The sequence below is a fragment of the Brachyhypopomus gauderio genome, chromosome 2 (assembly GCF_052324685.1).
Source record: "Brachyhypopomus gauderio isolate BG-103 chromosome 2, BGAUD_0.2, whole genome shotgun sequence".
Taxonomy (NCBI): domain Eukaryota; kingdom Metazoa; phylum Chordata; class Actinopteri; order Gymnotiformes; family Hypopomidae; genus Brachyhypopomus; species Brachyhypopomus gauderio.
Genome location: NC_135212.1, coordinates 47,880,159 through 47,905,308, shown reverse-complemented (window position 1 = coordinate 47,905,308; position 25,150 = coordinate 47,880,159). Strand labels below are relative to the sequence as shown.

The window sequence follows — 25,150 nt, the reverse complement described above, 5'->3', positions numbered from 1 at the left end:
GCTGGATGTGCCTGTGTGTGCCTGTGTGGGCTGGGTGTGCCTGTGTGTGCCCGTGTGGGCTGGGTGTGCCTGTGTGTGCCTGTGTGTGCCCGTGTGGGCTGGTTGTGCCTGTGTGTGCCTGTGTGGGCTGGGTGTGACTGTGTGTGCCTGTGTGGGCTGGTTGTACCTGTGTGGGCTGGGTGTACCTACGTGAGCTAAAAAGGCCAACTCTTCTCTGAAATAAGAACACGACTGTGGGAGTTTCAACAGTAGAATCGAAACCTTAAATAAGCAAGTAGAACAAGCAGCATAATTTCTTTTAGTTTTTTTTTTTTTTTTTGGAAATACAAAGAAAACAAATGTCTTTTTTGCTGCAAAAAGATTTAATAATGTACTTCATCCACTTCCACTCGAAAATTACCACCCACCTTGTTGAACCAGGATGGAAACACTGAAATATTTAAAATGTCAAGAGATGTACCAAAGACGTGGTTTGGGAAAACAAAAAAGAAGGAAACTAATATGTACAAATACCATGGTCAGAATACTGCTCTGCCCTCAAAATAGCAAACACAAACTCCTGTCATTACCATTCCAATAAATGAAAGATCAAAACAAAGATCTAAACATCAGAGACTACCACGTGGTCTCCTCAGGTCTCCACTAAATACCAAAACCGTGCCGTTAACAAGGTTCCTTCAACCACAGCATTCATGCAGCCAACTGCATCCAGTTGTCTAGTTGTCTCTGATTGCTCAAATAGCAAAGGAGGGCCATGCATATGCACCCTACTCTGTACGGAGCAATAAAACTTGCTCAGTATAAGCAAAGTATAAGACTTCAAACCCAAAGGTTTTCTGAAGGCTTTTTAAAAGGACACACCACATAGACCCAACAGTCATTACTGTGACAATGATTAATAGACGTTGCCATAAAACTGCCTGGTTACACTTTGTTGCTGTCATGGTGCATCTGGTTATGTCTAATTACAGGACTTTTTCCCTTCTGTGATTTTCCAGATAATGTGTACAGAGAATGCCTCACCAATGGAACATGGGCAAAGAAGGGGAACTACTCACAGTGTCAGGAAATACTCAATGAAGAGGTATGAGAAATACTCAATGAAGAGGTATGAGAAATACTCAATGAAGAGGTATGAGAAATACTCAATGAAGAGGTATGAGGAAGCAGCACACTCTCTTCAGAGTGCGTCATACTACAACCAGTATGTGGGAATTTAGTGCAGTCCAAAGTATTCTCTGCAGCATTCTTGGTTTGTGGTACCACAACCGCTTAAAATACAGTTAAAGTACTGCTGGCTCTCAGAGGAGAAGCCAACACACTCGTGAAGTGCATCTCTCAGTTGCTTGGGAACGTGAAAGCTATGCAGCTGGTCACTTTCGTAAGCACAAAAGTGTTTCGTGTACTCCGTGCACTAATATGTACCATAAATCAGAAACTCTTCTATCTTAATCCAAATATGTGAAAGTTACGGACCTCTTGGAGTATATTCTTTGCAAATCAAGCATTTTCCGTTTTTGTTTTTGCAAATGGCTCGCTCATGAAGAAAACATAGATTGTAAATGAATGAACACCCTTTGAGTGCCCTGACATCCTGTGTTGAAACTGCTACATCGTGAGAGCCAAGATCAGGGTCAGATTGTTTATAAATATTTTAGGAAGGCACTTCAAAGGACACTCCGGTTTAAACTGTTTTAGAGAGGCAGGTAGGTGGACTGCTCAGTCAAGTACACGTCACTTGTATTTGTGATCTTGGGTTCCATTCTCTAAGGTGACTGAAGTAGAGGGGCTGGCAAATAAATAATGTAACGTGCCGTTATCTGTTTTCAGTGTGAGCGTTTAGGAGTGGGAGGATGTTCAGGGTGAGGTTCTCCAAACAAGAAACCAGTCGCTGGGATTAGTCTGGTAGAAAGGGTCAGACGTTCAGCACTCCTGCCATTCAGTGCCATTACACTGAGACATTACCATACGCCCTGTAAAAGTTTGTCTTCTCATTTTTACATCAGTTGCTGTTTGCAAATCGTGTGCTCCTTGTTTTTCCTGCTATATTGTGGTTCAAAAGAGGTGCTGTGGCGAATGAACACAACCTCCTGCTTCTAATGAGGTTTGCATTAACAGTGGGGGAGACATTCAGAATACTGCATTTCTGCCATCAGAGTTCACAGTGTCTGCCCCCTCCTACACTATATACACTCAGCCATTCAGTCAAAAAATGGGCATAACCTCTTGCAACCATCAATGCTATACAATTACTGCACGTTGTTCATTTATGTCCTATATTATTTTTTATGTCTTGGACAATGTCTTGGACATCAGTGTGGTGGTTAGCAAACACTGCTGCAGACAGATGATGCATGAGTGCCGGACTACGACAAGATTCATGATGTAATTTTGCAGATTGCGGTTTTGTCTGACCTGAGCATGTGGGTCAGAAGAACCTGGCTATGAGTGCACAAACCAGCCCAGAAGCACCACAGTCGTGCCGAGTTCGATGTCTGATCATTGCATGTAATGCACCAGAAACAAATTAACAGATAATTGCCGGGCCTTCCATAACCTGAATCAGAGAGTTACATGAGGGAGAGTTAAAAACCAGGAGGATATTTTAGGGTTAGGGTGTGTATTTGTGAAACCAGGAGGATATTTTAGGGTTAGGGTGTGTATTTGTGAAACCAGGAGGATATTTTAGGGTTAGGGTGTGTATTTGTGAAACCGGTTTCTTTTTTCCATCTGCTAAACCGGGACCAAAAAGTGTCTAGTACACGGTCACCCTCACTGCGAGTCTGACGATATGGAGAACTGGGAGTTCCATCATGTCTGTTTCCTGTATTTCGTTTTGCATGTGTCTTGTGTGTGTGCACAAAACAGCACAGAGCAGTGCAGAAGCAACACGAGAAAACACAGACTAGGATGCTGTCATTAATACTACTACTGTAAATAACCCAAAGATTCTTACAATTACTGATATACTCTTACAATTATAATATTACAATTAGAGCTATATTGTGTAGTGTATCAAGAGGCATCATGAAACACAGGAGATATAACATCTGGAAAAAAAGCATTGAATAAAACATGTAAAGTCAGGGCTGGTGAAGCTTGAGGAAGGTCATAGGCTAGAGAAAAACTGAACGTTTTAAGGCTGGATTTGAATATGGAAAGAGAAGCAGATTGCAGGACATTCAAGGAGAGAGAGAGATCCAAAAGCATAGACTACATCTGGAAAACGATCAGTCGTCAAAGCTGTGAAGGCTGCGTGTAGAAATGGTGAGGAGACCAGCAGAAGAAGATCTGAGAGAGAAAATGAAGAAGGTCAGACAGATAAAGTGCTGTGGGGTTTGAGAGTCTGAGAGTTTTATATGTGAGAAGAAAGATTTTGAGGTGCATGCACAGAAAGCTAGTGAATATCCTTTAGAATTGGTCTAATCTGCTGGTGTGCGCAGGAGATGAGCTACAGAGTTCTGGATTTGTGAAGGGTAGATGGGCTAATGCATTTTTGCAATATTGCTTTGGTGAAGTTTTAACAGTGATCTGGATGTGGGCATCAAATGAAAGAGTTCCATTGAGAATAACACCCATATTTTGAACCAGGAGCGATGGGACAGAGCTATATCATAAATGCGTAGAGTGAGAGAACTAGTGTTATTGAGGATTGATTTTAAACCTGTGAGGATAAGCTCAGTCTTATTACTATCTAACATAAGAAATTTGTGGTTCATACAGTTTAATTTCTGAAAAGCATGCTTCTTAAAGACAGAGTGCTGGGTGTTTCATTGATTCAGTCCTGAGATCTGGAAATGACATATGATATGATCTAAAGAGGGGGTATATAGATGATAAACAGGAAGACTCCCAGGACTGAGCCTTGTGGGACTCCTTGAGTGACAACAGAAGTGGAAAAGGTGTGTCCACGGAGAGCAATAAATTGCATTTTGTCAGGTAAGTAGGTAAACCAGTCCAGGACAGATTCATCAATGCTCTGTTCATAAAGCCCTGAGAGGTGGATGGAGTGACGGAAGAATCCCATTGATTATCTTAATCCAGAACAAATTTCTGTGCAATGTTAAATATGGATACAATTAAAATATTTTTGTTAATCTTTTGTTAATTTTTGTTAAGATTTTGTTAATCTTTTCTAACAAGAAATATAGCTCGTTTGCAGGTAGGCACGTGTAGTAAAGAGTTAGAGTTCAGAAGAGGCAACAACAGTACATTAGAACGAAAAAGGCTGCAGATTTGGCAGCACACAAGTGAAGTGATGTGAATGTTGAACAAATGATAATTATTTGGCCCTGCAGCAGAAGTGGACTTTGAGAATGGGATCCTAAGGTTTTTTTGTTGTTGAGATTAATATATCATTCTCTGCATGCAATGAAATATAGTCTATTATCTTCTATGCCAGGGGTAATCAATTAAATCTTTCCGCGGTCCATTTTTGGCAGATAGCTCAGACCTTAGGTCCGGGTCCGCGGTGGCGAACGAAAGTTGTTGAGCGGGGGGGCGGGTGGCGAACGAAAGTTGTTGAGCGGGGGCGAACGTAACACTCAAATGGGTGGTGAACGTAACACTCGTCTAAAAATAAATTCTCCGGTTTAAAATATAGTCTCCCGTTAAAAATTTTTTGGCATTTGGGTCCGTATCCAGTTAATCAGGAATGTGATTGGGTCCGGACAGGACGGCGTTCGGGTCCGGATCCGGACCGCGGTCCGCCATTTGGTGATACCTGTTCTATGCTGTACATTTATAAATATTGCTGGTGATGCGTTACAATTTATTGGGGTAATAATGGAGAATACACCGATCTAGTAACCTCTACAAGCCACTGATGCTAGGGGTAGTACAGTGAAATCTGGATTTCGTAGATTAACATCAGGACTGAGGAGCGATTGTCTGTTGGATTACACACATGCGAGGGATGAAAGCAATCAGTCCTACATTTTTCGTTCAGCAAAAGGACAAAAGGTTTTCAAACCTCCTACTTCAGCTTCCCTCACTCAAACCAGAGCCGATTCCACAGCTGTGTCTCTGTTTGCCAAGGTGATACCATCACCTTCATATCAAAGCTGTTTTGCTGAATGACTGTCAGGAGATTTTCACTAAAGAACAAAAAACTTGTCAGTGGCACAGGGGAAATATTATAAGCTGAGGTGTTTGGGGAAAATATCTATATTTTTAACACAATGTGTACTGGAAGCACTAGAACTGGTATATCTGCCATTTTCATGGCTGAATAATTATAAATTATTAAGTACATTAACTGAGTGTTTGTTCACTGGTATTACCTCAGACATTCACATAAATGTAACATTACATCACCTTTAACTTTAGAACACATATAAAGCAAGGCATCTACAGCATTACGGTTAGAGTTTAGGTTTAGGTTTGAGGTTACAAGCCATAAAACCATCCTTTTTAGGGCATAGTCAGAAGTCCACATGAAATACACACACACACACCACTCTAATCATGTTAAGAATTCTTCACATATGTTCCAATCAAATACTGTGGTAGTGGTAAGCATATAAACTCAGAGCTGTTCTAATCAAATTCTGTGGTAGTAGTAAAATACAAACTCAGAGCTGTTCTGATCATAAAGGTGGAGTGTAGGACTTGGAGAAGCTGTTAATGCAGTTTGTCTAATGGTACTCTGCTTTTTGTTTGGTTAAAAATATTTTATAGCTGCCAGTTTAATTTGTAACTGTCAATTTTTGCTTGTTGTTTGTAACCTGTAATCTCCAAACTCATGACAGCTAATAGCTGTAACTCTGGTTTGGCATTACAGCAGAGCTTGCAGTACAACTTGGCCTGTCAACACTTACAACAATTACAACATGGGCCAGGCAACTGGCTAAGAGGGTGAGATGAGCCCTCCAAGGTGCTCAAAGCCCCTCGCTTGCCTAGAGTGCACACACACACACACACACACACACACACACACACACACACACACACACACACACACACACAAACACACACGCAAACACACACGCAAACACATGCAAGTGTGTGCATGCACACATGCAAACACACACACACAGATGGACACAATGCCAGGCAGACAGGTGCTAGCTAACAGCTATTGCTGCCATCTGCTTCCTGCAGGACTGTAGATTTAATAATTAATAAGTTAGCTCGCAGAGGGGAACATGTGGTGGCACCAAAGTGCTCGCTCAACGTGGGAACTGCCCCAGCGGGAGAAGACATGCTCACACAAGCACAGCCTAGGTGCATGATACCTCAGGTAGAGTACATCGGTCCTAGCTGGGAGAAGGTACTGTATGTGTCAATGGGCAGATAGATCCTTGCTCGCAAGGCCTGTTAGGCTAGTCCACTCTACATTTCGTTATATAACTACTGCAGTTTCATATGTTTCTTTTTATTACAGTTTTTATACACCTTACATTTACACCATAACTTAACCATGGAGGAACTGTTCATGCAAAAAAAGAAAATAACATTACCTGTTTTCTTCATGGTGTATATGCACTGAATATGCAAAAATAAACTGTATATTTATGAATATGCATGTATGTGAGTACTATAATAGACCATTACAGCAGCCTGCACACTGAACACTCAAAAAACACATGGTAGTGTGTCTCATCTGATATTTGTGTGTAGAGTTTGAATTCAAAAATACAATTTTGTTAAGAGTTGCAATTGTTTGGGATGAAGTGCTTTTGTGAGATATTTTTTATGTTGTGTGTATGGCTTCGGTTGCTGTGTGTTAGGTTTTGACAAAAGGAGACATAGCTTAAAAAAACTGTGTCTTAGCGACTGCAAAACACAGTAATGTCATGGACATTTTACAGTTCCTTGTTAAATAGTCTTGTTGAAAAATATCTAAACCATCCAAATACTTTTGAACACAGTCATCCATGCTGGATTATAAGACTTCCTCATGACGTGCTACAATGTAATAGGTATCCAGAGGGAGGACTGGATCGGAAAGAGTGGTTCAAATTCCTCACACTTAAGGGAATAAAACAAATCTTTATAAGTCTCGTTTGTAGTGTAAGATCTCCACTATTTGTTTTAGAGTCCTTAAGACAGGACTGTACAGGAATAACACTACACAGAATCTCCACTGTTTCCTAGTGGTCACGTTTAGCTCTGCCCTCACCTGTTAATCTTGTTGTGACATTCTGCTATGGCCTCTTCTCTGCCTGTCTGTTTCAGTGTTCTTCTGCCACGCCCCTGTCATTTGTAACTCCGCCCTCTTGTCATTGTTTCCAGCTGTGTCTTGTTTAGTTCCTTGAGTAGTCTTGTATTTAAACCCAGTGTTTGGGCTTCTGTTGCCTGGTTCCACTGATTGTGTAGTCCTGCAGTTGTTTAATCCTGGTTTATTGGCTGGTCTTTTTTTATCATGTTCCTTCGTGTGGGTGTCTTTTCTGTCGGAGTGCCTCCCTGTTCTGACCCCGGACCGTTTATACGATGGTTATGGATTTGCACTGAATCATTCTCGCTCCTCTCAATGCTTGTGTCCATCACAGTTTTGCTCAATTGTAGAATGACCTACCAACAGAAGCCCAAACACTGGGTTTAAATACAAGACTAAACACGGAACTAAAGACACAGCTGGAAACAATGATGAGAGGGCGGAGTTACAAATGACAGGGGTGTGGCCGGAGAACACATGGGAAAACCAAAACATGAGCACATGGAATACCAAAACAGACAGACATAGGAGGGGCTAAACAGAGCATGACATCAGGACTGACAGGTTGTGGCAGAGCTACATGTCACTAATATCTGAATGTGAATGTTCTCAAAAATTTACAATTTGTGATAATTGGCAGTGTTGGGAACGTTACTTTAAAAAAGTAATTAGTTACTCACTACTTGTTCAAAAAAGTTAGTAAGTGAATTACTCTATAATAAAAGTAACTAGTTACCAGGGAAAGTAACTATTTGCATTACAGTAAAAAAAAAGTTATATGCCAATGAATAAGGGTTTTTTGAAAAAGCAGTTTTCACAGTCAGTTGAAATGAGTAGATCAGAAAAGTGTTTAACTTTTAATATTTATTGCACATTCAAAGACCAGTGCAGGATAAAATCCTTTTATATCCCAAATCTTTGTAAAAAAAAAAAATAGTAAACAGTTACACTATATAAAGTGCATTTACATCTATCAAATAAAATTAAATTCTCTCAATCTGAGACAACGGTTTGTTCACAATAATTCAAATACCCAGTCTGGTAGACATTCAGGAACTTCAAGTATTTTCTTAAATAATGTTTATATTGCCACCTTGAAAATGCTAATTTTTCTTCGGCTTGCTCCTGACTCGCCATGTCTCTTCTCCGTTTGTGTCGTGTGCTTCGGCGTTAAACTGGTGTTACACCGAGAACTGTGACCTATCGAGATCTGTTACTCCTCACTAGCCTGGGCAGCGGTCCGCTCGGATTACTGTTAGTATATCAATATATAGTAACGCACCACTTTTAATGACCAGTAACGTCAACGGCGTTGTAACGACAGGAAAAGTAATTAATTATATTATCCCGTTACTGACAAAATGACGCCGTTACCTAACGCCGTTATTTTTAACGGCGTTATTCGCAAAACTGATAATTGGCATATCACACACTGATCCAAATGTATAATTCATTAATCTTATTCATAATTTTCACTTGAGTGATTTTGAACTGAGTGGTTGTCACGTCTAGCTTCGCCCACATGTGTCAGTCTTGTTTGTGTCTCCAGTTTAGCCCCTCTTGTCTGTCCTGTCAGTCATGTCTTTCTTTTTGCTTTCCATGTCCTTTGTTCTGTCTGTCACGCCTCCTTCTTTATGGTCCCGCCTTCCTAAATGTGTTTTAGCTGTTCCGTGTTCTGTTTTGGTGATTAGTTGGTGTATTTATATATCTTGTGTCGAGTCTGTGTTTGTGTCAATGATGAATCTATAGTTCTATTTTGTGGATAGACTGTGGTTACTTGAAGCTGTTTCCTGGTTCTATGTTCTGGTTTGTACTTAGATCTCTGTTGGTTTCTGTATGTATGTTGGTTAATCTTTCCATGTATCTGATGTAGTCTTGTTTTATGTTCAGTCTGTTTAATTGGTCTATTTGTATCCATTCAGCTCTACCTGCATTATCTATCCATTCAGTTCCCCATGCATGTACCTATGTTATTGTTTGTTAAGGCTTCGTGTTCTAGTTCTGATCGTAGTCTCCTAATTCCGCATTCCTCATCATCTGCCTTCCGTGTCAGCACGGTTAGACTTCAGGAGGCTACCAGTGTTCTCGTTTGTCAATAAACCCTGCTCTCTACAGCAGTTATGTCTGCCTCCTAGCTCCAAACTGTTACACTGGTGATCATTTTAGTGTAAAGTCACAGCTTTTCAGTTGCCTTTAGCTGGCTGGACAGCTCTGGGTTGGTCTGGCATCTCTGTGCTAGCTGGGCATCTCTGGGCTGGTTTGGCATCTCTGTGCTGGTTTGGCACCTCTGGGCTCCAGAAAGGAAAACAGATTATTCCTTATATTGCTAAAAAATAGCTTTGGCTTACATTTGACCCCCATCAGTAACAGAAATTTACTGATTTTATCTGATTTCAGATATCATTTTCAGAATATCCATAGTGATAGCAGATGTTCAATAATAATACATTCTCAGAAATGTCACCCTTGCCATCTAGGGTTATATAGAAACAAATACAGGCAGCTGTCAGGGTGATATTTCTGATTATATAAACTTCACACGTTTATTCTTTTTTTATACTTCGGCTTTTACTACTTCCATTTTTCTCCGGTCATGGAGGTATTAAGTTCATTTTGCTAATCCCCAGAGCTCCCCAGACACAAAAAAGCACTTTCGTAGATTTGGCAAAGTCGATGCTCTTGTGTGGAAGGAGTGAGGGGACGCGACGCTAGCGGAGTTCCTGCAGTCGAGCGTCTCCCTGTGGGAGGGACAGGGGGACAAGGTGTTAATGCAGCGCTGCAGTAAGTGTTGGCTCGCTCAGTCGCCCACATGGAGAACTTGTAAAGATAGTAGTACGTGTTCTAAAAGACACGCAGAAATATCTCTCTCTAAAAAGATCCTGGGAGACCTTGTAGTCTGGGAAAAAAAAAAAACACACACAAAATGGCAGTGTAGCAGTGATGTTGTCCAGGACCAACTGGCCTCTCTTAAGCGTCCTGGCCAGGACAGTCCCATCAGCCCTGACGAGCAGCAGGACAACCTGGAGACCGAACTGCATGGCAAAGAATGCAACACTGTTGTCCCATGATTTCAGTATTTTTTATTGCAATATGTGTTGAGGATAACGGGGCATTCATAAACACTACAGCATATGCTTCCCATTTGAAAACATGAAGATAAACAGAGGCATACAGGGGAGTAATAATGGGACTGAAATGTTGCACATGCAATAAGGGAATTCCACATGATAAACAAGTACACCAGGCAATAAATGTAGACGCTACACCAACACACACAGGTGGCTGGCAGGGAGTAATGAGGCTGATGACACTAATAACATCGCACTGTAAAAATACATATACATATATGTATGTACTCTATTTTATTAAGATATCTGCTGTTCTTAAAATAATACAAACACGCTACTACGGTTAACAGGAATCATGATGAACATAAATTTTTGTTTAACCTTTATTTAACCGGGTTAGTCCCACTGAGATCACAGATCTCTTTTACAAGGCAGACCTGGCCAAGAACAGCAGCAACACACAGCAAAAAAAGGAAGAAAAAGATTTTTCTTGCTCTGGAAAACCGTGAACATAAATGTGAACCCTTATTTTTTTAAAAAACCATCTTTCAAAAGATAGATTTTAAGTTGCTTATAACAGAATTGCTGACAAAAGTCAGATCTGGATGAAAATTTGAGAAATGAAAAGGACCCTCCGTTCTTTCCTTCACGTCTGTGTTTCAGTCAAAGGCAGAATAACACAGGAGAGGCTGTGTGTGTGAGCCGAGCGTGAGCCGAGCACAAGTGCGGCAGCTCCCAGTGCCTTCGCAGAGGCGATGGAAAGTGGGGCGAGTGTGTGAGGCATGTGCAGGCTGTCTGCGGGTCACGTGGAGTCGCCTCACGTGAGCCTCACGTGAGGGTTTAGCTGTGTGTTGAAAGCCACGCAGTACACAACACACAAAACTCAGCATCATTATGGTGTGATGTAAATGTACCAGATTTAGCCAAATGCTACATTTTCAGCTGCTGTGTCTGGGCAGTTTGATGTTGAACAATACAAGTGCACACAAATGCTCACACTAGCAGAACAAGTCACACAAACACATACAAAACACAGAACAGAAGCAACAAACATTAATGTTGAAGCTTTTAGCTCTGCAACAGCCACATCATTCATTACCTTAAAAATAAATTAATATATTTAATCTAGTTAAATGGGATGATGGGAAGCTAGAAAAAAGGATTTTCACAGCTTAAAACATGAGGCTTAGATAAGATATTTCAGTGATCATAGCAACATGATTGGTTGGTACATTTAGCATTTCAATGACACCATGGTTCCCATGGCAACTGCTAGCCATGTTTTTTTGTTTTTGATCGGTCCACGATCCTCCTCTTACTGTGTTTTTTCTGGCCCTGGATGAGTTTCACCTGTGTCTAGTTTGTATTCATTATTCTGTGTATATGTACCCCTTATTTTCATATCTTTGCATGGGACTTTAATTATAGTATGTTGTCATGTGTTATCAAATGTCCAGTTTCCTGGGTAAATTTCTTATTGTCTTTATGTCCTATTTTCGTGTCATTAATATTCCCTTTTGGATTCATGCCTGGCCTGTGCTTTGTTTTATGTTGTCGGTTTCGCATTTCTGTCCGTTTTGTTTCTGTCCTTTGCCGTAATAAACATCCTTTGACTAGGCACTTGTGTGCGGCTCTGCTGTGTGCTACGCTAACAGGTGCCCCAGGATTCGTCACTCGTCGCCTGACTCGTTTTACGCTGATGAGCACCTGTGTTTGTTCTCTTTGACAAATGTCTTGTACAGGATATGGCTGCAGCAGTCAGCATCTATTAGAAATCCTCTTGTTCCACTTATACCTTCCTGGAAGGCAACAGTGATGCATGTCTGAGTCACGTCTGTCACCCACAGGGTTAGTGCTGCTCTCCAGGTGTTATCAATATGATCAAATGACATGTTCATTTGGAGAGTACTTAGAGTACTAAGTACTCAGTGAAGTACTCAGAGTACATAGTTTAATGAAACACTGTAATTTATTTCTACACATCTGGCTCTGTACTAAGCTTTTAAAGAAATGGTGAGTTGTATGAGCCTACGATCCAAGAATTAATCACAAGGCGTCATTTCATATTCTACCTTCTGGCCGACAGACTTATTTTACACATATTACACATTTATACAGATATTTTTTGAGATTGTAGTCAACACAAAAGTGGTCTCACTGCAGGCTAAACTCACTCGTGAGCAGTGAGGGGTGTATCAAACACTTGTAGGGGCCACGGGACGTCGGTGACAGATTTGTGACTAGCAGGAACGCACAGTCTGGAGACACAGGAGGGGGGCATCGGCCCCTGTGACCACCGAACACCTGATGTCTCCAAACACCCGCATGCATGCGCACACGCAGATACACAAAGCTGATCGTTACGTGATCAACATATGCTCCCAGAAACCCAGTTGGGCCGTTTCTCCAGTGCAGCGGGACAGACAGCAAGGCAGGTCACTTCCGTTTGACAAGACATTGGACACTTTTAACACAAATACATTTTAAGCTTCAAAACCTAAGCTTTAAAAAATGTGTAGCACAAATCCAGCTACACAAATAAGATATGGAGCAAAGTAGCCGTTATGATTATTTATTATGGTTATTTACTTACTACTAACTCGTAAAAATTTGGTTTTCATCTTTACATTAGTATCAGTATTAGTGTCAGGCAGGTCTATGTAAAATGATCTCTGGTTTATTATACCCTGGGTGGACTTTTGTTTATACAAATATCCCTGCATCACAACCAGGCTTAAGGTTCCAGCCTCGTCCACTTTATTAGACATTCATCTAGCAGCACGTGAGACCTCCTCTGGCCTTCAAGACCACAACAGTCCTTTGTGACACATATTTCATGAGGTGTTGAAATCGTTTTACAGGAATCTCGGTCCACTAAGACTGGATCACTTCTCACAGTTGCAGCAAATTAGATGTTGGTATTGACGTGCTCTGAATAGCCCGTTTTAACCAGTCCCAGAGATACTCAGTAGGATTGAGATGTGGGAATTGTGAAAGCCGAGGAAGGAATGAAAACTCACTGCCATGTTCCTGGAACCAGTTCATGACTACTCGACCCTTGTGGCATGGTGCTTTGCCCTGCCGAAAGGGTCCTTCTGACATAGGGGCAAACAGGTGCACTCAAACAGGGCAAAAAGTGCACTCAAACAGGACAAACAGTGCACTCAAACAGGTCATCTGTTGTTAAAGCCCATGAATGCTAAGAAGCAATGAGTTATTGTGCATTCGGACACGTTAGCTGGAACGCCAGCACTGTATTCGGCTGCAGTTTGTAGCCATACAGACTATAATAATATTAAACATCTGTTGAACACCTCTGATAATGGTTTGTGTGACCTTAACCCTATGATGCATTTATTAGACATGCCAGTGTCCCTCCTTTGTTTATTATGTTTTGTAAAGACCTCTAACAGAAGAGCAGGTGTGTTTTTTATCCAAGAGCATCATCAAATGAAACCAGGGACTTGTTTCCCAGAGGTCTCCCAATATAGGGCTTCAAGCAAGTCCTTCCTCTAATAATAGAGATCACATATAGTACAAGTCAAAAGTTTGGACACCCCTGATTGAATGGATGTTTTTAATAGTATTAAGTTTAATTTACTTTAAACTTATGCCTAGTCAAAGGATATTTATTAAGGGCAGAAACAAAACGGACTTTAATTTAATGAATTGCATCTAGGTTTGTTTCTAAGACAAATATAATTTGTTAAAGCCTATATATGAATTCATTTTCAAAACACACACATGCACACAATATTAGATGCACCCTCTGCAAATGGTCTTCTTTCAGAACTTTAGTTTCAGAACTTTCTGCATATGTATGTAGGTGGAGACACCACCACGATCATGCGAGCCTGTCATCAACGTATGAGATTGTCAAAATTAGGTCATTACAGCATATTCGTGTGTTGTTCCATTGGTCTGCATTGCTCCTGATGCGATGGATTTCTCTGTGTCCGTATTCTTTCAGAAAAAGAGCAAGTTGCACTACCACATCGCAGTGATCATTAACTACCTGGGCCACTGCATTTCTCTGGGCGCTCTGCTGGTTGCCTTCATCCTCTTCATGAGGCTCAGGTCAGTTTGGTCCTTTGTCCTATCCCTGAATTCTGTGTGAAAGCTTCTTTTGACACTAAGTGATCCGTGTGTGTTTCGTGCCAGCAGTAATGGGATGTTGACATGGTCGTGTTGTGATACGTGACACGATAATGCAAAAGTATGTGCCGTGTAAAATTTGAGGCAGGATGCAGCGTAAAGGAGACCAAGCGTTTTATTAAGGACGTAGTAGTTGGTAAACAAGTTGGAAGTTGGTAAGCAAGCATACAGAGCGATAATATTACCCATTGAAAGGAACAGGACTGAATTGCACGAATGGAAGAACACATAAGCAAAGAGAGCAGACAACACAAACAAACACATCAAGAGGTATAAATGCACGGGCACGTCATAGGCAAACAACTCAGGCGAAAAACAAAGAAAGGTGCGTAAGTCAAAACATAAGACCAGATAAAAAAAGCCACGCGGCACTATCACCATGGGAACCATGACTCCACAGGGGCGAAACCAAGCAGTAGCACACTGCTTGCCAGGCGAGACGAATGAAAACCTGATCGGGTCTTAAGTTCTGCTCTGAGGTTCTAACGTCATGGAGAACTTTAATTAACATTCGTCACAGACATCCATTACAGACAACCATTACCTCACAGACAGCACTTCAGAGATTTCACCTGGTGTTTATACTGTACACAAGTTTAGTGCTCCACCACCACTTCCCATGGCCACTACAGTCAGAGCAAACTCACACTCTTTCTTTTCATTCTCAGTTTATTCTGTCTTTGTTGTCTTTTATCTTGATGCTTTATCTTTATTTTTTTATTAATCATATTTATTTTAATTTTATTTTATTAGATTCCTATTTTTCTTTTTAATAAATAGTTTTTGTAATATTTCATTTTTCTTTTTGACCTTCCTGAGACGATAGATCTCAGGATGTAATAAACATTGTTATTCTTCTCTGTCTATGTGAAGCACTTTGAACTGCTACTGTATATGAAGAGTGCTGTAGAAATGAACTGGCCTTGCGTTGCGTTTCGACCTGTAAGCCGTGTGATTGATTTTCCATCTGCTCAGAAGGAGTTCGTATGAAATAGCTGATGGCATTCAGAAATCCTTCCTTATCATTAAGACATCAGCAAGCATGCACTGGGTCCTCAGCTCCAAGGCTAGCTTGTCAAAAAGTCATCATGCTGAAGGTCAGTGAAGGACACGTCTTCACTGACATCTTTAGAGCAATGTCAAAAACTCCCAGGAGCACGCCGGTAACACTTCAGAAAAGTAGGGCCAGCCATTTTATGCACTACAACAGTAGCACATACAAGAATGTCTCTACATTACACTCTGTTTTTGAGTGGTTTGGACAATCACCTAAAAATTCAACAGCGTATCTTCAATCTCTTTTATGTCGACTTTACTGCAGATTAAGATTTGTGAGGAGATCAATACAGCTTTGTGTTCTCCAGGACACAGTTACTCTGGATTAGACAGGCTTTATTAATTTCACCAAGATAACCCATCCCAGGTATACAATTCCCAATTAAATTGTCTGATTCGGAGCCACAAAACTGAATCTTTCTGGGTGAGTCTCTTCATGGCAGTGCCTGAGAGACGTGGAGGAGGCCGGGCCGTCCACGGTACCTGCTGCCTGTGCCGTTAACCTCCGCTGGAAACTTTTCCCAAGTCATTGCATCACACAAAGACAAAGTGCCTGTGTGCCGTAAACGGAAAACAGAGGTCATAAAACCGCAGCCTGCCCGGCGCTGATCTTCTCACTGAGCTACAGTGAATGAAATAATGATCAGGAACAGATGCCTGATGTTAGATGTCCCTCTGCTCCACCCCGTGTCTGTCTATGACCCGGGGAACTCCGTGTGGAGCACATGAGGAGGCATTTCAGATGGGTAGATCCTGGGATATTTATCTGTGTTCCCCGGAAGATCCCAAATGAATCCCATTACTCTTTTTGGACACTCTCTCAGCTCATGCAGCTGTTACAGACACTGGAGACCCTGAGAAACAAGAGACACATCACCTTTTAATCACACAGCCCTTGCTGCGAAAGGCATTTTTACATTTCTTTATTACCAAAATATGATACCATAGCCACCATGTTACTTAAAGAAATAATATTGCAAACTTAGAAAAATTTGTAATTCTTTAACGGTGATCTGATATTGGACAGGCTCAAAAGCAATCATATAAAACTATAATTTTTAAGAAGTATTATCAGATTATTCAAAATACAACAGCAAAGGTTAACCACCTTTGTCTTTCTTGCAAAGGGCTAAAATATCACTAACAATTCATCTCTTGGATTACATAATGCTGTCTAGTCCAATTGTGATCTAAATACGCAGGATCCCAAAATAGCAAGCACAGATAGCTGAACTGAATATTACATGGAGTGAGATTAAAAATCGCCTTCGTTCTCAGCGGAGCAGTCCGGGGAGCTCGAGACGCTCATGTAGGCGCGGAGCAAGGGATTCTGGGGCTCAGTAAACGCCGACATTCACTGTCGCGCAGGCATTCAAGCGCATGAAACGAGAGTGAAGCCCAGCGAGCAGCCCAGTGATGGCTGACCTCACTGCACCACAGTGACAAGGCCCCGTCCACATTCAACGTCTCGTATCGCATTTCATGACAAGTAGCTCGGTAGGTTTGGAGTCAGACTGCGAGTGTTTTCCTGCGCGAAGTGCTCCTGAAATATGCTATAAAAGCAGCTGTGGTGGACAGCAAGGGGAAATAATGGGAACCCAAAGCGTTTTGTTTCTTCGCGTTACATCACAGCGCAAAGTGCTGGCAAACAAAGCACTCCAGGGCACGATTTTGGCCGTCCAAACCCGAGATCTCTCCAAACGGCTACCGAGAACATTTCAGCCAAGCGAACAGACTGGTCAAGGTTTGAGCTGTTTCAGCTGTGTTTGCTCAGTCACTCCAGTGGCACACTGTTGCTATAAAAGAAACACACTGGAATATGTTATCCAACATTAATTCCAACTCCCATTATTGCAGGAAATCAAAGTTAAATGCTCATTGTTTTTTTTTTCACAAATCTGTCCTCAGTGATTAAACAGTGGAGGCTGTGACATGCTAGTTTATGCTCACAGTATCACATTTCCAGGAATAATGTCTGCTTCACTGAGCTTCACCAGAAACTGATTTTAGGAGCACACAGTTCTGAGAACCATTAAAGCAGTGAAGGGTTATAATGCAACATGGATTACATTAAAAGCCTTAATGATAATGTTTTTAATGAAACATATCTTAATGCCTGGGAATCGTTTAAGGTAAATTAAATTAGTGAACATCTCAGTTGTTAAATCTTAATTGTCTTCCATAATCACCACTTCTCAGACGACTCATTTTGCGAATGTCTGCACTCCGTAGAAGGAGGACCTCCACTCTGCTATTTGTGTCCGCGCTGACGTAGGAGAGGGCTGCAGGGTTCGAGAGTCAGCAGACCTCAGAGCACATGGCCCCCGCGTGAAGGGCTGGCCCTCTGCCAGACTCCTGCAGCGACATGCGTGCATACAGGCCGGGACCCAGCGTGGGGTGTTACCGGTGCATCTGCACGCCATTTGGGTCATAAGGCACTCCGGGAGGCCCTTCCGTAAGCACTCAGGAGCCGCAGGAACTGCGCAGAGCATGCGGGACCCTGATGGAGAGAGCAGGACCACAGGGTCTTCTCTCCTGCCTCCGCAAGTTCCTGTATCAGTAGCACAGGAGCCTCTCACATGGAGGCCTGCACTTCCAGAGACCATGGACTGACCAGGAGCATCGCCAGATTGTTCCAGAAAAGGCACACACGGAGAATGGTCTGGTGCGCTGGGTCAGTGTCACGTATGCGGTAGTGAGCAGGACTTGAACAGACAGCTGCAGTAGATGTAGTTGGGGTAGATGTAGTTACGGTACACATAGTTAGGGTAGACGTAATTAGGGTAGATGTAATTAGGGTAGACATAGGGTAGACGTAGTTAGGGTAGACGTAATTAGGGTAGATGTAGTTAGGGTAGACGTAGTTAGGGTAGATGTAGTTAGGGTAGATGTAGTTAGGGTAGACGTAGTTAGGGTAGACGTAGTTAGGGTAGACATAGGGTAGATGTAGTTAGGGTAGACGTAGTTAGGGTAGACGTAGTTAGGGTAGACATAGGGTAGATGTAGTTAGGGTAGACGTAGTTAGGGTAGACGTAGTTAGGGTAGACATAGGGTAGATGTAGTTAGGGTAGACATAGGGTAGATGTAGTTAGGGTAGATGTAGTTAGGGTAGATGTAGTTTAGGTAGACATAGGGTAGACATAGGGTAGATGTAGTTAGGGTAGACGTAGTTAGGGTAGATGTAGTTAGGGTAGACGTAGTTAGGGTAGATGTAGTTAGGGTAGATGTAGTTAGGGTAGATGTAGGGTAGATGTAGTTAGGGTAGATGTAGTTAGGGTAGATGTAGGGTAGATGTAGTTAGGGTAGATGTAGTTAGGGTAGACATAGGGTAGACATAGGGTAGATGTAGTTAGGGTAGACGTAGTTAGGGTAGATGTAGTTAGGGTAGACGTAGTTAGGGTAGATGTAGTTAGGGTAGATGTAGTTAGGGTAGATGTAGTTAGGGTAGACATAGGGTAGACATAGGGTAGATGTAGTTAGGGTAGACGTAGTTAGGGTAGATGTAGTTAGGGTAGATGTAGTTAGGGTAGACGTAGTTAGGGTAGATGTAGTTAGGGTAGACGTAGTTAGGGTAGATGTAGTTAGGGTAGACGTAGTTAGGGTAGACATAGGGTAGATGTAGTTAGGGTAGATGTAGTTAGGGTAGACGTAGTTAGGGTAGACATAGGGTAGATGTAGTTAGGGTAGATGTAGGGTAGATGTAGTTAGGGTAGATGTAGTTAGGGTAGACATAGGGTAGACATAGGGTAGATGTAGTTAGGGTAGACGTAGTTAGGGTAGATGTAGTTAGGGTAGACGTAGTTAGGGTAGATGTAGTTAGGGTAGATGTAGTTAGGGTAGATGTAGGGTAGATGTAGTTAGGGTAGATGTAGTTAGGGTAGATGTAGGGTAGATGTAGTTAGGGTAGATGTAGTTAGGGTAGATGTAGTTAGGGTAGATGTAGTTAGGGTAGATGTAGGGTAGATGTAGTTAGGGTAGATGTAGTTAGGGTAGATGTAGTTAGGGTAGATGTAGGGTAGATGTAGTTAGGGTAGATGTAGTTAGGGTAGATGTAGTTAGGATAGACATAGGGTAGATGTAGTTAGGGTAGATGTAGTTAGGGTAGATGTAGGGTAGATGTAGTTAGGGTAGATGTAGTTAGGGTAGATGTAGTTAGGGTAGATGTAGGGTAGATGTAGTTAGGGTAGATGTAGTTAGGGTAGATGTAGTTAGGGTAGACGTAGTTAGGGTAGACGTAGTTAGGGTAGATGTAGTTAGGGTAGATGTAGTTAGGGTAGATGTAGGGTAGATGTAGTTAGGGTAGATGTAGTTAGGGTAGATGTAGTTAGGGTAGATGTAGTTAGGGTTAAGCACTGTGGAAGGCTGCTTCGCCCATTCAGAGAATTGGAAAGAAGGAGGAGGTGACAGGCTCAGGTACAGCAATTCGGGATTTATTACATGCTTCAAAAGTTTTAAACATATTGTAAACTACTCCACCTCCACCACCAGTCTGAAGTGTTAGGATTCTTTTCTTTAATATTATGCAGAGCTGTCCCATATGATCTGTATAATTAATTTGTTCCATATAAAATACAGTTATCCCTCAAAGGCAGCACCAATGTTTCCCTAGCTCGACTGCCAGACACCGTTGATATACAGCAAAGCCCAGCTTGCTTAATGTGCCAAGGTCCCTTGGTTTCATATGCTCTTATGCTGTTTCATAACAGTGATGAAGAACAGGAAATAATTGCTTAAGGGGCAAATCTTACAGAGCGTGGTAAAGGAAAAAGAGTTGCAGAATCAGCAGTTGCTAAACAAGTCTGTTTTTATGCTAATCTTACCATTTTGGTTAGTTCTCACGGCAGTCGCATAGTGTTTTATGCAATATTGAATTCAATTAATCACCATTACACTACAACGGGTCTGTCTCCTTGTAGTAAGACCCTTGCATGCAGCGCAGTCAGGTTTTATTACATTGGTATTAATAATATTAACCATTTCTTAATTACCTCATAGCAGAAGCAGAAGAGCCATGTTGTCACTGGGGAGTGCTTATGCTCTGAGGTGAAGTGTATGTTTTTATCTATGTCCATGCCAGTCTGGTCAGTTGTGCCAGCATCAGGATTGTGGCCATGGAGATGGTTGGCACGGAGATAATCACTATTGCTCTGTTCGTAAATGAAAGGGACCTTTTGTACACTCTTTGATATTCAGAGACTGTAATGATTAGGCTCAGTTTAATTGATGTGTTTTAAGGTGTATATGAGAGCTTGTAAATATCTTAAAACAATGAATCCATACATACTGAATTTGTAAAAGGTATAAGACACAAAGACACTGTTTCAGAGAACACTTCATTTATCAGTTTGAAAAAGTCTTCCTTTTTAGTCAACACCAAAACTTGCTAAAAAAGGAAGTGTAAGGCTGTGACTGTCAGGCAGAGGACACCTTCCTGCTCAGAACCGGCCTGCTTCATCCATCTCCGCCAGAACCCCACAGTCCAGTGAATGACAGATTCTGAAATTTGATGCTTAATTTGATGCATGCATACCCACCCCATTGTGTTCATTTGCTTAGCTAATGACTCTTTTCTTGACAGCTCCATGAGCTCTAACAAATGGAAACCCTCGAAAGTGCTTATTCATTTAGAATGTGTCAAGGTCAGATGAGAACATGGCTGCGCTAAGCATGGGGAAAACCGGGTGAGCGTTAACTAGGGTCCACACAAAGAAATCCCCCACCTCAAACCCCACCCCCCAACTCTTGGGCCACTCCTCCCGGAGTCCGTGTGCTTTTAACATTGAGAGGAGTCTGCATTAGCGCCATACGCAGGCTTGGATGGTTCTGGGCCAATACGTCTCACTCGTGTGTCACTATGCTCAGCTGTCTTGTTAAGCTGCAAAATAAAAGACCCCTGCAAGTGTGGGAACCCGGCCAAGCAGAGGAAAGAGCACACAGACGCCAGTAACTGCTAAGCCCGTGTGCGTTGTTTGTTCTGAAATGTGAGTGAAGACGTGCCTGTCTATGGAAAAGGACATCAAGACTGAAACTGGTGCTCACACATGGCAGTGATTGTGTTGCATCATCCCAAAGCTTTATCTAAATGCCTTGTGATTAAGAATAGGACTGGACTCGAAACAACACAAAGGCCCACACGCAGATCGCTGAGCCAAAAGGCCACTTTTTAGATCTTTAATTCATCACTAGAACTGTTTAATTCATCACTAGAAATAGGACCGTGAAGATATGCGTCCCAAAGCTAGATTAAAGCTAGGTTAGATTAGGTTGTATTAGATTAGGGTAATTATTTTTAAAGGGTTCTAGCGATTTAGCACTGTTTGAGACTAAACCCTCCATCCATATTTTGAACATTTAACACAGTGACAAAGGGCTCAGATTGATGTCTGATCTTCAGCCACACACCTTGTTCACTCTTCTCTGCCAGCACTACAGCACCTGCAGAAGACCTCATGGCCAGGAGGAACCTCTCCTGTGGCCAGGAGGAACCTCTCCTGTGGCCAGGCTAGCAAAGCTACGGTTACTATCACAAAGCTACAGTTACAATGACGAAGTTAAACTGTCCTCCTGGGCCTTATCCTTACATTCTTATACATCTATTGATCTGAACCTACTGAAGCATCATTTATCCATTATAATCCATTATAAACCTATCCGCATAGATTTAAAATGGATCTTCCACGTCAGTGAACAAATATAAATATAAATAAAATAATAAATAAAATATAAATATTAAATTATATAGCCGGTTTACATGCAGCCACATATAGACACAGCCTCATGTTGTACTGTGGTAATTAAAGCAGCATCTAATTCCCACACAATGGGGAGTGAACAACTGATGGCAGCCCCAGCTGGGAGAACATGCAGAGAGAATAACACACACACACACACACACACATGCAGAGAGGATAACACACACACACTGTAACGTGGCTCGCGCCACGGAGCGAGAAGACGGACACAATCGCTGAGAAGAGCGAGATTTATTGAAGGGAATACCAGAATCGTCGTCGCTTAGCCAGGCAGGGTCAATAACAGGAGGGCAGTCCGTATAACACGCAAACACGGGCATAACAACGACAGGGGAACACGAGTACAGAAAAGAATCAAAAACAAGAACACACTACGGCCAGGTATAACGATGAGCAAACAGTCAAACATCCAAATCAATCAAAACACCAGACAAAGGACAAGGGAGACTCAGGGGCTTAAATACAAGGAATCTAACGAGGGGCAGGTGATGACAATGACACAGGGGTGTGGTGACAAACGAGAAATCAAAACCAACGAGCAGGGCGGGACAAACAGGCAGGGAACACGGACATGAGGGAACCCAGAGTGACAGCTACGAGAGGGGGCGTTGCCCTACGTGACACACACACACACACACATGCAGAGAGGATAACACACACAAACACATATACACACACACACACAAATACACACACAAACACACACACACACACATACATGCTGAGAGGAACTCTGAGGTTAGACATACAGTTCATATATAAACATAATTTTTATTAACTTATTTTACCCACTCAAACTTAATTAATTTGTTTGTATTTTATGTATTTGTATTCATCATTGAGCTTCTTAGCATACTGGTTGAATAAAGAACAAGTTCAAGGACATACAAACTCTTTCTGAGTATGGCAGAGCTTCTGTAGAAATGGAGAACTGGTCTGTGTCTACTCCAGGATCAGGACATGCATCACGGTTCTCCGGTCACAGAACCAAGGCTTTGAAAGGCCAGATAGTGAATCAGTACAAGTTTATGGCTCTTTAAAAGAATCTGTTGTCAGCAATTTACCACCTTTGTCCTTCACAGTCACCCCTCATAAGCAGTAATGACAAGGCTGATGGGGTCCAAATCCAGACGTCAGCTCCAATTCTTCCAGACCCATTATGCAAAATCCACAGTGCTCCTGCAGTCTGTGAGCGGCTCAGCTTCTCCAGCCACCACAGAGGGCAAAATGCTTTGTCGATTCTCACAGCAAACATGGGCAGATGGATCTCTCCATGCTGTGTTTAGCACGTGCTGCAGTGCTGGGGGAGACGGGCGGAGGTTTTATTTATAGCGTAGGATAAGCCAGCGGCTGTGTGAGCATCACCGTCGGGTGGTGTGACTGCTCCATGCTGAAGAACGTGATGCACCTGCCGTGGACTGGACAGCTAATGCGCTTTCCTGCGAGTGTGTGGCTGTAAGAGTGTGTGGCTGTAAGAGTGTGCTGCTGTAAGAGTGTGTGGCTGTAAGAGTGTGCTGCTGTAAGAGTGTGTGGCTGTAAGAGTGTGCGGCTGTAAGAGTGTGCTGCTGTAAGAGTGTGTGGCAGTAAGAGTGTGTGGCTGTAACAGTGTGCTGCTGTAAGAGTGTGTGGCTGTAAGAGTGTGCGGCTGTAAGAGTGTGCTGCTGTAAGAGTGTGCGGCTGTAAGAGTGTGATGCTGTAAGAGTGTGTGGCAGTAAGAGTGTGGCTGTAACAGTGTGCTGCTGTAAGAGTGTGTGGCTGTAAGAGTGTGCGGCTGTAAGAGTGTGCGGCTGTAAGAGTGTGCGGCTGTAAGAGTGTGCTGCTGTAAGAGTGTGCTGCTGTAAGAGTGTGCGGCTGTAAGAGCGTGCGGCTTTAAGAGTGTGCTGCTGTAAGAGTGTGCTGCTGTAAGAGTGTGCAGCTGTAAGAGTGTGCTGCTTTAAGAGTATGTGGCTGTAAGAGTGTGCTGCTGAAAGAGTGTGCTGCTGAAAGAGTGTGCGGCTGTAAGAGTGTGCGGCTGTAAGAGTGTGCTACTGTAATAGTGTGCTGCTGTAAGAGTGTGTGGCTGTAAGAGTGTGCTACTGTAAGAGTGTGCTGTTGTAAGAGTGTGCTGTTGTAAGAGTGTGCTGCTATAACAGTGTACTGCTGTAAGAGTGTGCTGCTGTAAGAGTGTTCTGTTGTAAGAGTGTTCTGTTGTAAGAGTGTTCTGTTGTAAGAGTGTGCTGTTGTAAGAGTGTTCTGTTGTAAGAGTGTGCTGCTGTAAGAGTGTTCTGTTGTAAGAGTGTTCTGTTGTAAGAGTGTGCTGCTGTAAGAGTGTGCTGTTGTAAGAGTGTGCTGCTATAACAGTGTACTGCTGTAAGAGTGTGCTGCTGTAAGTGTCCTGTTGTAAGAGTGTGCTGTTGTAAGAGTGTGCTGTTGTAAGAGTGTGTGGCTGTAAGAGTGTGCTGCTGTAAGAGTGTGCTGTTGTAAGAGTGTGCTGTTGTAAGAGTGTGCTGCTATAACAGTGTGCTGCTATAACAGTGTTCTGTTGTAAGAGTGTGCTGTTGTAAGAGTGTGCTGTTGTAAGAGTGTGTGGCTGTAAGAGTGTGCTGTTGTAAGAGTGTGCTGTTGTAAGAGTGTGTGGCTGTAAGAGTGTGCTGTTGTAAGAGTGTGCTGTTGCCCCTCCGTGCCACAGATATAGCAGCAGGAAACAAACTGGCCAAGCCAAAAGAGTTTCAGAACACGAGTGAGGTTAATAAAAAGGTAAATAAAAGTGATAAGGACAGGAAGGCATCTGGACCGAATACCAGGACCTCCACCCCCACTCTGACGCTCCCCATCAAATGCCCCCAAATATTCCTTCTTAATTAGACTGAGCAGGTGTGTGAGGCTTATAATCTGTGTATAAGCTCCCTTCTGTTCATAGTCTCCTTTTAAAGAAGGATCTACACTTCCTCTGTCAATCCCAGCAATGTGACACAACCCAT

General features: G+C 42.4%; 1 protein-coding gene across 3 annotated transcripts in view; it reads left to right on the top strand.

Moving 5' to 3' along the window:
• The window catches only part of crhr1 (corticotropin releasing hormone receptor 1), a 103,126-nt gene that overhangs the window by 55,129 nt on the left and 22,847 nt on the right, over positions 1 to 25,150 (top strand). For 2 of the 3 annotated variants that reach the window (XM_076997170.1, XM_076997171.1), the window contains 2 exons: positions 999 to 1,084; positions 14,198 to 14,304. In XM_076997170.1, coding sequence (XP_076853285.1) covers positions 999 to 1,084; positions 14,198 to 14,304 — 193 coding nt within the window. Of the gene's footprint in view, positions 1 to 998; positions 1,085 to 1,144; positions 1,157 to 14,197; positions 14,305 to 25,150 lie in introns of those variants that run through there. The other variant, XM_076997173.1, reaches the window with a different exon arrangement.